The sequence below is a fragment of the Peromyscus eremicus genome, chromosome 1, assembly GCF_949786415.1.
Source record: "Peromyscus eremicus chromosome 1, PerEre_H2_v1, whole genome shotgun sequence".
NCBI classification, from domain to species: Eukaryota; Metazoa; Chordata; class Mammalia; order Rodentia; family Cricetidae; genus Peromyscus; species Peromyscus eremicus.
Window position 1 is genome coordinate 23691971 of NC_081416.1, and position 13240 is coordinate 23705210.

At 41.3% G+C, this 13240-nt stretch overlaps 1 protein-coding gene across 1 annotated transcript in view; it reads right to left on the minus strand.

Annotated features, from left to right (window-relative positions):
- Plce1 (phospholipase C epsilon 1) overlaps positions 1 to 13240 on the minus strand; it is a 263328-nt gene that overhangs the window by 64080 nt on the left and 186008 nt on the right. Inside the window, exons 7-12 of the mRNA XM_059258527.1 lie at positions 12064 to 12739; positions 7128 to 7310; positions 5913 to 6030; positions 5130 to 5238; positions 1830 to 1952; positions 1605 to 1741 (exon numbers count right to left, since the gene is read on the minus strand). Coding sequence (XP_059114510.1) covers positions 1605 to 1741; positions 1830 to 1952; positions 5130 to 5238; positions 5913 to 6030; positions 7128 to 7310; positions 12064 to 12739 — 1346 coding nt within the window. The remainder of the gene's footprint in view (positions 1 to 1604; positions 1742 to 1829; positions 1953 to 5129; positions 5239 to 5912; positions 6031 to 7127; positions 7311 to 12063; positions 12740 to 13240) is intronic.

Sequence of the window (13240 nt, forward strand, 5' to 3'; positions counted from 1 at the left end):
TCTGGAACAATAAATATAATATGTAGAAGAATAAAAAGTTCATTTTGGTAAATGATCAAAGAACATAGTTGGACTCTACGTAAAGAGTATGTTTAGTTCAGCAAGAAGCCACCACACTGACATTTTACATTTTAACCAGAAGTGTTCTAAGGTTCTCATTGCTCCATTCAGAAAAACTTGACAGGGCTAGTTATTTCAATTTTAGCCTTTTGGGAAGACAATGTGGTAATTTCTTATAGAGCAAAACAGAGGCTTATCATACAATCTAGCACTCTTAGGTACTTAGTCTAAAGATTATAAAATGTATCTCCACATAAAATTATGCATACAAACGTTGATAGCAGCATATCTATACAATGGAATATTATTCAATTTAAAAATAAATTAGCCATTGAGTTGAAAAAAAAAAAGCAATGTAAATGCACATTGCCCAGGGAAAAAACCCCATCCTAAAAGACTGTAGGATTCCAATGATATGATATATGCCAGAAAAGGCATAGTTAAGGACTAGTAACAAAATTGGTGACAACCAGAGACTTACAGGGAAGGAGGGTAAGTTGAAAAGGTGGGGCAGAGATTTTCAGGGCAGCAAAGCTGTTCTGCCTAATACTGCCATGTATACATGTCACCGTCTGTAGAACCCATGGAATATACAACTCTAAGGAAAACCATGGACTCCAGTTACCAGTATGTATTGATAGTGACTGGATTGTAACGAATGTACTTTACTAATGCAGGGCATTACAAACAGGGAAAGTATGTGTGGGCAGATATCTACACAGGTGTGCAGGGGACCAGTGTATGGGAACTCTATGATTTCTTCTCATTTTCCAGAAACCTACAATGGGTCTATAAGATAAAATATGATGATTTAAAAGATGTAGTTACTTGATGAGTCTGTAGATATGCATGTTTTGAGAGTTGGACAATAGTTAATAAGGGCAATAGAAGGTTATAAGTAATTATGAAGTAAGTACATGAAAAAAGGGTTGTGTGTGTGTGTGTGTGTGTGTGTGCACGTGCACAAGTGTGCAATTTTGTGCTTATAGTTCTATCAAGAATTTAGGAGAAAAACGATAGGCTTAAAAATTCATGGGTGACTAAAATGTGTAAGTAGGATAGAAGGAGACATTCTGGTTTACAAAGAAGGAAAAACATTTTCGATGTTCAGACAGGGCACTATGCTGAGGTGACCAAAGACTAGCCTTAACAAAGAACAGACATTCACTGCCTGGGCCTGAGTAAGCACTTACCTATGGGTAGGACAGATACTGATGTTTCTCAATTAAGACACAGTCCAAACCTTGTGGGCATTTGGAAATGGTTAGGAAAGGGAGCAAGGTTGTCAGGGTGACCAAAAGGCATTCTTAGTTAAATACCTCAGTCTTAACTAAGTGCCAAAAGAACCACATGACAATGGATTTCCCACAGCACCTGCCTACCCCTCACCACCAAATGACCTTGGAAACAATTCTCAGTGTTTCAAAAAGCTCCAGGTAACAGCACACCATGAGTAACAGGCTGAATATTTGTATGACTGGATCTCCCACCTTGGTTTCTGGAGAGAAAGTTCCCAAAGGGAAGTCCTGAAATGTTAAACCAACCTAGGTCAGGCTGAAGGTCACTGGTGTTTTCTTCAATGGTCAGGTTGGTATACAGGGGGGCTGACTCAGAGGCAGACCGATTGCAGGGCACAGAGTAGATGTCAAAGATGTCCTTCAGGTCCTTTCGGCTTCTTACGCTGAGGGGGGAATGGAAAACACCTCCCGTTTAGAGCTGTCCTCTAACTGTGGGCCCCAGAAAGAGTAAGAAGAAAGCCCGAGTCCTACCTGAATGATTTGAACAGTTCAACAAATTCAATGAAACTCATGTTACTGTCTGAAACCATGAAGCTCTGGAAACCCTTCATTCCTCCCTTGATCCGACCATGCCAGCTGCTGCTGCTCCACGCACTGCAGAGAAACATGGCTGTCATTGGCAAATGCACACCCCAGGTCATTCTGCCTCAACACTCTCCGGTGACAATCTGAGCGAAAAGGGAAATGATACTATCCTGGACTTCTGTTGTTGTTGTTTTGAGACAGGGTTTCTCTGTGTAGTTTTGGTGCCTGTCCTGGATCTCGCTCTGTAGACCAGGCTGGCCTTGAACTCACGGAGATCTGCCTGGCTCTGCCTCCCAAGTGCTGCGGTTAAAGGTGTGTGCCACCACTGTCCGGCTTCCCTTAATCAACATTAGTCAGAGGGAATAAATATGCACTGGTAACAGTGTTTCTAGTTTACCCAACTGGGACAAAACACTGGGGTTAACAGTCCTTCACTAACAAAACAGCTCTTTGGAAGCACAAATTGATAAATCGGGGGGAGTCTCCTAAATTTAGTGTGTCTGAAGAAAAGTCATGTTAAAAAAAAAAAGGATCCCCAAACTCCTCATTCATAATCTATGGGAAGCAATTCATGTTCTTTTCTGTATTCTAATTATGGAAACACATCCAAGAGGCAAGCTTGAAATGTGTTAGTGTCTTTCTTTTTCCTTTTTTAACCAGTTCTTCAATGAAAACAGGGAAGAGCTTTTAATATTAATGGAAAATGTGAGTCAGAAAAATATTACGAATGGAAAGAAGCCAACCCTCATCTGCACCTACCAATACTACATCCATTCACCATAAAAATATCATCGCTCTCAGGCAAATAGTCCGTCTGGTCATTTCGCTACACTTTTTATTTTCTATGTGGCTTACTCAAAGTAGTAGAAGAAATGTTTTGACTATGGCTTTCAGTCAAATCAACTCACAGGATATCTCTTTCTCTTTTCATTTCTTTTCTTTCTTTTTTTTTTGAGGAAGGCTTAGATGGGGGGGGGTTGGGATAGGGAGACATTTCAAGGATTTATTTATAAGAAAATACAAAGAACACTGAGTAGCCAATCCACTTTCAACTTTGCTACCAGTGTTCCCTCACTGGAAATTATTTAGTGTTAAGATCTGACCATCACCTCTCTAGATGGGTTTACAGCTGTGTGCAGGGTGGGCCGCTTAGGGTGCAAGTTCAGGAAGATATGAATAGTTCTTTATCACCAAATCATGCTGCAGTTACACAAGTGAATTTCTGTCTTCCTCGTTTCCAGTTCCACCCTCGGCTGTGGGGCTCTCTGACTCCAGGGGCTCAGTCTCTCTTTGTCCCTTTAACAGGATTCAGGCTGGTGTCACTTCTGTCTTCCTTCTTTCTGTCCTAGAACTTGTAAGTGGGGACTGGTCCTGCCCCCTGGGGCTGAGCCTTTGACCTCAGACCCGTCATGCTAGTTTCTCCTCCAAAAGATTGCCCTCCATCACTCTGTTCTGCCTTTCTCTGCTCACAAGTGACTTAAATAATAAAAGGTAAATACATTCAATCCAGGTGGTTTGTCTATTTTATATATCCAGGTTCCCGCATGGGCTGAAAATATAAAGGATTCCAACTCTTCTCAGTTTTATTATAAATCTGAATTTATAGAACGGTTGCAAGAGTAATAAAGAGAGTTGTCTAAGCCGGGCGGTGGTGGCGCACGCCTTTAATCCCAGCACTCGGGAGGCAGAGCCAGGCGGATCTCTGTGAGTTCGAGGCCAGCCTGGGCTACCAAGTGAGTTCCAGGAGAGGCGCAAAGCTACACAGAGAAACCCTGTCTCGAAAAACCAAAAAAAAAAAAAAAAAAAAAGAGAGTTGTCTATCCTTCAGCCCGTCTTTACCAACTGTGGGACTGAATGCACAAACACTAAAGTACAAGTTTGTCACTCACGGCGTGAGGGAAGTCGTCCCTTTAAAAGACAATTAATTCACCGTGGAGTTCTTACCAATAGCAAGGAAAAAACCCAAGAGAGCAGTTACATGGGGCGTGTCTGTATCTGTGTGCGTGTGCTACTGTGCGTTGAAATGAACACTTCCAAAGCCAGCGTCTGCCTGCTGAGACCCACCTCTCTGTGGTACAGTGAACAGGACCTGCTTTACATTGGTTCTGCCTGGATCTTCCACATTTTTTGGCTGTTTGTGTGGGGTGGCCATTCCGGCTCCCTTTGGTGGCTTTTCATTTTATTATTACTTCTCTTTCTAAGACGTACATTTTTTTGTTTGTTTGATTTTTTTGTTTTTGTTTTTTTTTTTTATTTTATTTTTTTTCCAAGACAGGGTTGCTCTGTGTAGCTTTGTACCTTTCCTGGATCTCACTCTGTAGACCAGGCTGGCCTCGAACTCACAAAGATCCGCCTGCCTCTGCCTCCCGAGTGCTGGGATTAAAGGCGTGCCCCACCACCGCCCGGCTGTTTGTTTGTTTTTGAGACAGGGTCTCACTATGCAGCCTGGGCAGGCCTGGAACTAGCTATGTTGGCCAGACCAGCCTCTAATTCACAGAGATCCTCTTACCTCTCAGTTGCTAAGATTAAAGGCGTGTGCTGTCATGACCAGCAAAGGCAGAGGTTTTTAAAAGTCTATGGTCCTTACAACATCATTTGCAACAATTCCAGCTTGGGGTTTAGGTAAAGCTATCCAACTTGTTGCAATACTTACATTAATTTCTCCAGGCAAGCATAACTTCTACCACATGTCAGAAAAGCATGACATGTATTTCACTATCAGTAAGGTCAGACAGCGTACACTTAAATTCATTTTTTCCCTTAGAATGGGGCTATCTGATGGAACCTGGTACAATGACACACACGATCTCTATCAGCTCAGGAGCCATTAGCCACCTGTGGTGCAATTAAAATGTGACCCAGGAACTGATTTTCCAATTAATTTAATTTTGAATAATTGAAGCTTGATGTTAAATGACTACAGGTGGTCAGCAGCTAGAACTAGATGGTACAGGTTCAGAGAATCACAGCAGCTTGGCTTCTTACTACTACCTCTGATCTGGGAAGGACTGCTCTCTCAAACAATTCGAAGGGATTATAGTAGTAGGAGAAACTATGATTACATTTTCAATTAGGGGTTTTTCAGTTTAACTGTGAGTTAGAACTAGAGACGGGCTTTGCATAGAGAGCAAGGCACACGCCCTTCCCCACAGCTGAAGTGACGTGGAGATCCCCTGTTTCGTCATGTTAAGGCCCCACCTGGATGGACTCTTGTTTGAAGAAGACAACACAGGGGAGGAGACTGGCCTGATGGGAGATGACATCCCGGTAGCCAAGTTGGGGGACCCAGCCGTGGTCAAAGAATGAGCTCTTCTGGAATGGAGGGGGTTGGGAGGGTTAGCGATGACATTGGCGTCTGCAAGGATGAAAGGAAAATAAAAGGGGGTGATGAGTTAGCTCCTATCTTCCCTCCCTTAAAATCAGCAAAACAATCCACGCAACTGATTTTTGTATAAGAAATATCTAAATACTTTGATGAATGGGCCAATCTGGTGGGTTCTCAGCTGGCTACTAGCTAACATGCGAGCTTAAAAAAAGCACACAGATGCCTAAGGCCTTGGCAAAGAATATATAAATGGCTTGGTCATGGGTGTGGTTGTGACATCGGGCATATTTTTAAAAGCACTAAGATCCAGTCAGTTGTACTCTGTATAGCTAATATTCTTTATCTCTATATTGCCAATAATGGCAAACTAAGGAGGTTTTCTCTCAAGTAGAGTGTGCTTGTAGAAATACCTCCCAGGTTTCATATCTCATTAAGACAAATAATTTTCTCAAGAATTCCCGCCAGGGGCTGGAGAGATGGCTCAGAAGTTAAGAGCACTTGCTAGTCTTACAGGGGACTCCAGTTCCATTTCTAGTACCCACATCAGGCGTCAGGTAACCCTAGTTCCACACATAAATGTTTTTAAAGGGATGTAAAAAAAGAATTCCCATGACGTCAAATTGAAACAACAGCATAAAAATCTGTGGGTTTTTTTTTCCATAAAAGTAAAACAAAAAAGTTCAGATGTGAGCAGAACGCATTACCGGACTCTTCCTGTTCGTTAACGTCCTGAGGATCAGAGCCGCTCCTGCTTCGACACTCCCTGCACATTTTGGCCTTGCGAGTCGCCATCTCGTCGTCAGTCACCTCTCCGCTCTCTCCCTGAGGACAGAAAGCCTACCATGGCTCCTGGACTGTATTGCTCTCCCCCAGTGCTTTAGTTCAGGCAGCCTTCTGCTTTCTGACCTACATCCTTCAACCTTGTCTCACCTGGTGAGACCAGTAAAAAGCTACATTAGGCTGCCCGAGTGACCTCAGGTCATTTTATCCAGTGTGCTCCTTAGTGTGAAGCAGTGTCCCCCCAGAAAAGGAGGCTGAGGAAAGGACACACACTCCTGCAATCTCTTGGGACAGACATGATAAGAAGCAATGAAGTTCTATAAGCCTTCCATGAGCAAAGCACAGGACTGTTTTAGATAGCTATGAAACAAATGCATTATGCCATAATGAAAATGTACATTATACAATCAACAATACACAGTGCTACTACATTTTAGTTTGTTCCATGTATAGCATTGTGGGCCTTCATAATGTGATCTTTCTACTTTCTTTTTGGGTGATTTTATTTGGAGACAAATGTCTTACTCTGTAGCCCAGGCTGGACTTGAGCTTACTGCAATGCTCCTGACCCAGCCTCTGACATGTTGAGATTACAGGAGTGAGGCACCATGCCTGTTACTATCCTTTTGCTTTTCCAGTCCTTCTTTACCCACCACAGAACTTGTACTCTAGCCTCTGTCACACACCTCTGCATGTGAGAGGAATAAGCAAAGCATTTTAGTCTCTCTGCTCTCTCCTCTGTGGCAGAAGCTTTCCTTTGTGTTGTCTTTGGAAAACCCCTGTACACACTTTAAGACCACCACTCTGAGGTCTTTACTGCTTGCCTCTTCTCTACTGATACAGACAGCTCCTTACAGGTGACGTACTGTGTTTAAGCCAATGCAGACTTCTAAGGACTTTGCTTTCTCCCTGGTGTCTTCTCCTTGCTTGATTTTTGACACTGACCCTGGCACCTGAGGAGTACATGGCAAGTCCTTCTAACCATTGTTTTATAATTTATCTTGTCCACAACTCAAACAACCTAAGGTGGCTATTTTACCCAGTGTGCTCTTCACTGTGAAGAGTGGCTTACAGCAATGTAGAGCACATCGACGTCTTAGAAGGCCGGGCGTGATGCTTAATAGACAAATTTACTCTACCCTCATGAGCATTTTCTTCTTTTTCTTGGTGGTGCTTATGCCCAGGGTGTTGTTTCTCTGCATGTTGGGTTTCTCAGCATTCTTTGCTGACATCCCAGGGCTGGGATTTCTAGCGCTCCATCGTCTGCCACCAAACAACTCCACAGCATGAGCCAAGGTTGGGCCTTCATACCGACCATCCTCCTACAAAGAACCATATGCTGAACACAAGACGCAAACAGCAGCTGAACACAAGACGCAAACAGCAACAGGGAGTAAATATTAATGGTCCCAGGAAATTCCCAGAGATGGATAGCTCAGGCATTTACAGAGAGAAGTATGATCTGGCCACCCATGTGGTTCTGTTTCAGACTCTAGGAACTTCCTGTTGATTGGGTTGATTGTGTCCTTGGTTGTCACATCCTAGGTCAATGATATACCCATCAGCTCGGGGAAAAACAAAAAACCAAAACAAAACACTTCCCATCCTGGTCTCCAAGGTTATTCAGGAACTAGTTCCATGGGAAAATTCATTCAGACTGTACGTTAGGGACTGGGGATGTAGTTCAGTTGATAGAGTGCTTGCCTAGAATGCACTTCAGAAATCTTTAAAACTTCGAAAACTATGATTCTTGAGAAATTGTCTAGCACCTATGAGGCTCTGAGTCAATCTTTAGTACTCTCCTTAAATTTACTTCCATTTAGTATTTCCTGTAACCTTTATTTTTATTCTATCTATCTATCTATCTATCTATCTATCTATCTATCTATCTATCTATCTATGTGGTAATATTTTAATTGTTCTGAAATGTGATTTTATTTGTATGTTAATCAAGTTTGCCTGGAGATCAGAGGTCATGGCGAGCCAGCCAGGAGCCGACATGTCTCATAGTCATAAAAAAAAAAGAAAAAATTTCTAAGTACTAAAACATTTTAAATGCCATATTCTGTAGATCTCTGAAAGGTTTCAAGATGACCTGTCTATCTAAAATATATCTACTTGACCTTGAAAACATGCCTAATATGACTACAAGTTTGACTGTAATGTCTAACTACTAACTTTCATTTCTTTATATCCTAATAGTTGGTAAAAATAACATTCAAGGAGCAGCAAATTTTATTACATTGTTAAATGAACTGTATAAGCACAATATCTTGAACAAGATTAGAAATATACGTATAGCATTTTCTAACAATTTTAATCTAAATATATATAATTTGTATACAATATATAAAAATCCAATCCAATGTAAAGTATTTAAAACTAGTAATTGTCTTTTAAAAGTAGATCCAATAATCTACCTTTTTAATCTATATCATCTATCTATCTATCTATCTATCTATCTATCTATCTATCCCTACCTATTTTTATGTGTGTGTACTATAGCTTTTTAAGGGCAGCTCTCCTTTACACTTCCAAGGAAATATTTGTAAATATATTTTAAAATGATTTGTGTGTGTGTGTGTGTGTGTGTGTGTGTGTGTGTGTGTGTGTGTGCCATTGACCCACAGGCCAGAAGAGGGTGTCAGATCCTCTGGAGCTGGAGTTGCAGGCAGTTGTGAGCCTCCTAATGTAAATTCTAAGAGCAGTGAGTGCTCTAACCACTGAGCAATCGTTCCTGCCCCCACAAATAGATTTTGATTCATTGCAAATACTATGCAGATAATAAAGATTTTTGTGTACCTTTGTTTCTTTACCCTAATGGTTAATGGTTATCTGCTTTTGTGACTTAATCTACGAACTCCACCTTGTGCATCCTGTTATGGTCCCAGGGTGCAGAATACTAAATACTTGATGCAGAAATCTCTAGGTGACCACCTGTAATGTGACTTGCAGTTGTGACCTTTATGTCTATTTCTTCCTTATTTAACTTCTACTTTATCAGTTTCCAGTAGATATTGATGGATCTGTCAATCAAAGTGGAATATGCTCTCTTAACCAGTGATTGATACATGAGCCAAATAAATCAACCAGAATCTTCCTCCCTGAAGTTTTAAAAACAGAGTCCTACTGTTGTGCAGATCAACCTCCAACCCATAATCCTTTCACCTCAGACTCCCAAACAGCTGAGACTACAGGCACATGCCACAGTACCCAGGAATAGAATTACCGGGTGTGAGAAAATGAACACGGATGACGATCATTCCACCTGATACAGGCCTCCTGAAGACAGTACGAGCTAATGGGCTATTCTGGATACTCCAAACTGAACAGATATCACCTAAGACAAATCAACAAATAGACTCAAGCTACCTTATTGAAGAACATACTCTAAAGCTGGAAGAAGTTTTGTAGAACTTTTACTCGCTGGTCTTTTTAATTCATGGACCTTTAAATTTTTAACAGATCTGCTACAAGTTACACATGAAAGAATCATCAGCATGATTAATCTCTGCTGTTTCAGTTTTGCTAATTTCAGAATATCCCAACATGGTGCAAAATTTATTCTTAAGACTAGCAGGCCAGGAACTCATACATAAAGAACTATAGGCAACTGAGGAAAGTTGGGAGTGGGAGGGGTGATCTTCCTCAGGTAAGACCATTGGTTGTCCAGGGTCAAATGGTCAGACCTGAAAATATACGTATAGGTAGCACCGTATGGACTGAACTGGTTATATTTAAGAATATATATCTATATAACTACATATATGCATACAGTAACAATTATTAAAAAATAAAAGAGTTCATGAAATTGAAGGAGAGTTGGAAAGGTACATGAGAGAATTTGGAGAGAGGAAAGAGAAGGAAGAAATGTTGTAATATAAATTATAATCTCAATAAAAGAAGTTAAAAAGAGAAAAGAAAACTAGGCCAGGAGAAGATGATACTTTGGTTTACTCTCTCAAGGAGGCTTTCTGGAAACTAAAATATGGCGTGGATCTTCCTTTCATTTTACACAAACCAAAAAAAAAAATGTTTGGGACAGTAAAGGAGATAGTTTCTTTTCTCTTTTTAAAACTGTAAATGAAGGATGCTTATGAATGAACAAACAATTCACATAGAAGTTGATGGCTAGGAAACTGATGCATAAAAAAAAATCTGCGTGGGTTGGAGAGATGGCTCAGTGTTTAGGAGTACTGACTGCTCTTCTATAGGACAAGAGATTGGTTCCTGGCACACACATGGCAACTCACAACTGCCTGTAACTCCAGGTCCTTGACTGGCACCTACATGCACACACACTGCCACCACACAGACACACTAAGAATCGTAATTAGTTAAAAAGTAAAATAAAACAAGTCCCAGGTGGTGGTGCTGCACACCTTTAATCCCAGCACTTGGGAGGCAGACAGGCACATCCCTGAGTTTGAGGCCAGCCTGGTCTACAGAGTGAGCTCTAGGACAGCCAGGGCTAGACAGAGAAACCCTGTCTTGGGAAAAGAAAAAGAAAAGGAGTCTTTAAAAAAATTCATGTCTTTAAACATGTTGACATCTCTTTTCTATGAAGACCATGAAACAAATCCACACCATTTGGCTAAATATTTTTCCTCTGCCTATAGTAAGGAATTTGTATTCATTGTTTACAACCAAAGATGCCTACCTGATAATTTCTACATTTAAGCTTTTCCACTTCTCAGGACTCCATTTTAATAGTCAGGAGTTTGAACCCAGCTTTGCCCCTGACAATTTAAGGATTTCATATCTTTTCCACCTTTCACATCAGCATCTTTGCATGGTTTCCTGGTTTTCGCTATATTTTCCACTTTGAAGTTGGAAAGATTATTTTTATTTTCTATGTACACCTTTTCCAAACTTGGGATAAAGTAATGTTCTTATAGGACTGTTAACAGAATTTTGGATCCCACAGATGTTAAAAAAAAACCTTAACTTATAAATTAAAAAAGACTTTGTACTAGTGCACAGCAGAACATTGTGTTAATATGTGTAAGTCACTTACTCAGTATTCTAATGTTATATATCACAGAGCCAGGTCTAATTAGCCCATCTAAAATGGAAATAAAAAATACTTGCTTCCTGTGTGTTCCACAGGGAGCTTCGAGTTTGAAGAGCTAGTTGGAAAAAAACAAAAACAAAAACAAAAACAAAAACTCCTGGGCATGTCTATGAGGGACTTTCAGGACTGGGTTAATTGAGGAGAAAGACCCATTCTAGATGTGGGCAGCACTGTTCCATGGGCTGGGATCCTGGACTGCAGAAAAAGGAGAATGTGAGCTGAGAGCACCAGCATCCATCTCTCTGACTGCAGATGTAACGTGACTGGCCTCCTGAAGCTCCCATTGCTGCGATGGCCTGTACCCTCAAATTGTGAGATAAAACAAATCCTTTCATCCTTAAGTTGCTGGTGACAGGTACTTTGTCATGGCAACAAGAAAAATCACTAATGCAGGGACTGCATGAGAAGCCGAGTTGAACAAAATCCTCAAAAATTTCTTCAACCTCCTGGTGTCCCATGACCTTCCTCCTTTCCTAGCATGGGGCATAGACTTCACACTAATCAATTAAAAATCCCTCGGGTTACACTCTTGGAAGAAGCTAGGAAAGCCAGATTGATAAGTTAGTAATAAAGCCTTCTCTTTAGCCTTCCTCGTCCTCCCCGGTGTTGGGATGGTAGGTATGGCCACCATGTGTGACTTTCGGTGCTTTCAGCGGAAACCTTTAGTTGGTGAAATGCCTGGATCAACTGGTTTCTTTCCAGATGTGCAAACTGCAAAGACCACCATCATTGTTATCATACAAAATAATAAGACAAGCATATTAATTTACACCTTGTCTTTACACTCTATGAGCTCAGAAAAGTCTCTTAGATACACTATGCTCAAGTACAGCTCATTTTCCCTTTTTAGACCGGGAAACTGTGGCCATGGGGGGCTGAAGAAAGCTGCCCAAGTTTTCACAGGAGTAAGTAACAAGGCTGGGAACCTAGAAGTTTAAATGCCAAGCGGGTGCTCCTGAGGGTTGTACTACTCAAGGGAGAGGGCTGGACATATCCCTTACCTGATAGAGGCTGACATACTGTTTCCGAAGCCACTGCTGTCTTTGGTCAGGGAACTTCCTTATCTTTCTCACAGCTGTCGTGAGTTCCAGCAATCCACTGAAAAGCATTTTAGCTGTGTGCTTTGGTGCCACAAAGTGCAAGAGTCTATTGTCGGTAGTCTGAAGTCCATAGAGCAGTGTCACTCCAGTCTCTGAGAGAAGCAAGCTACTCAGTTTGTTCTGAACACACACAGTGTGTATACAAATGCCTGGGTGTCCCATGTACACAGCCTTCACTGAAAACAGATCCAGGATTCCCTCAGCCAGGCCACTCAGCCCAGCACTGCCCAGTGATGGGAACTTGCCAGGCTCAGACGTATTACTGAGTATACCAAGCTTGGGTCTGGCACCAGCGGGGGAGGCGGTGGTAGGCTTCATCCAGGTCAAGGTGCTATTGTCAGGTTGTAACTGGAGAAAGCATCGGGCAGAGAGGTGTGTGTCCTGGTCATAGTGGATGACTGTGGCCCCCTGCAATAGGAACTGGTGCACATCAGCTTGGATGGACAGCACGTACCATGGGATGAGCTCTGTCCCATGGTCAAAGGCTTTCTGTGACTCCTCTGATCCATGAGGGTCACATTCTTTGGACTTCTCAAAGATGTCATTTTCTGAATCCAGCAAATCTCCAATTATAAACCTGATGGAAACAGATAGAAATTTGCTTTGTCTTATAATCAGAAGGGGACCAACACAAAGCCTTCTCTTCACACACAATAGACAGGTTTTTTTTCCATCATGTTGTGAATTCAAATAAGCATAGGAAATATAAAATGCTAAACACTATAGGGTAATTTATTTATAACCGTATTCTACAATCTTATATTTATCAAGGTGTCTGACAATAGGCATGCCTTTAATGATCTTGACAGTTTTGAGAAGTACAACTATATATTTTGTAGAAAGTGCTTTAATTAGGATTTGTCCCATATTTTGCTCAAAATTAGACTAAGACTATGGGGTTGGGTGAGGAATGGTACAGAGATAAACTACTGTTATCAAACTTTATAAATTGCACATACTCCCAACATGGCAACCCACTAATTCTGATCTTAAACATGACTGAGGCAGTGTTTCTCCTGTCCCACTCTATTATTATTATTGTTGTTGTTGTTGTTATTAATTAAAGTTCCTTCCCATA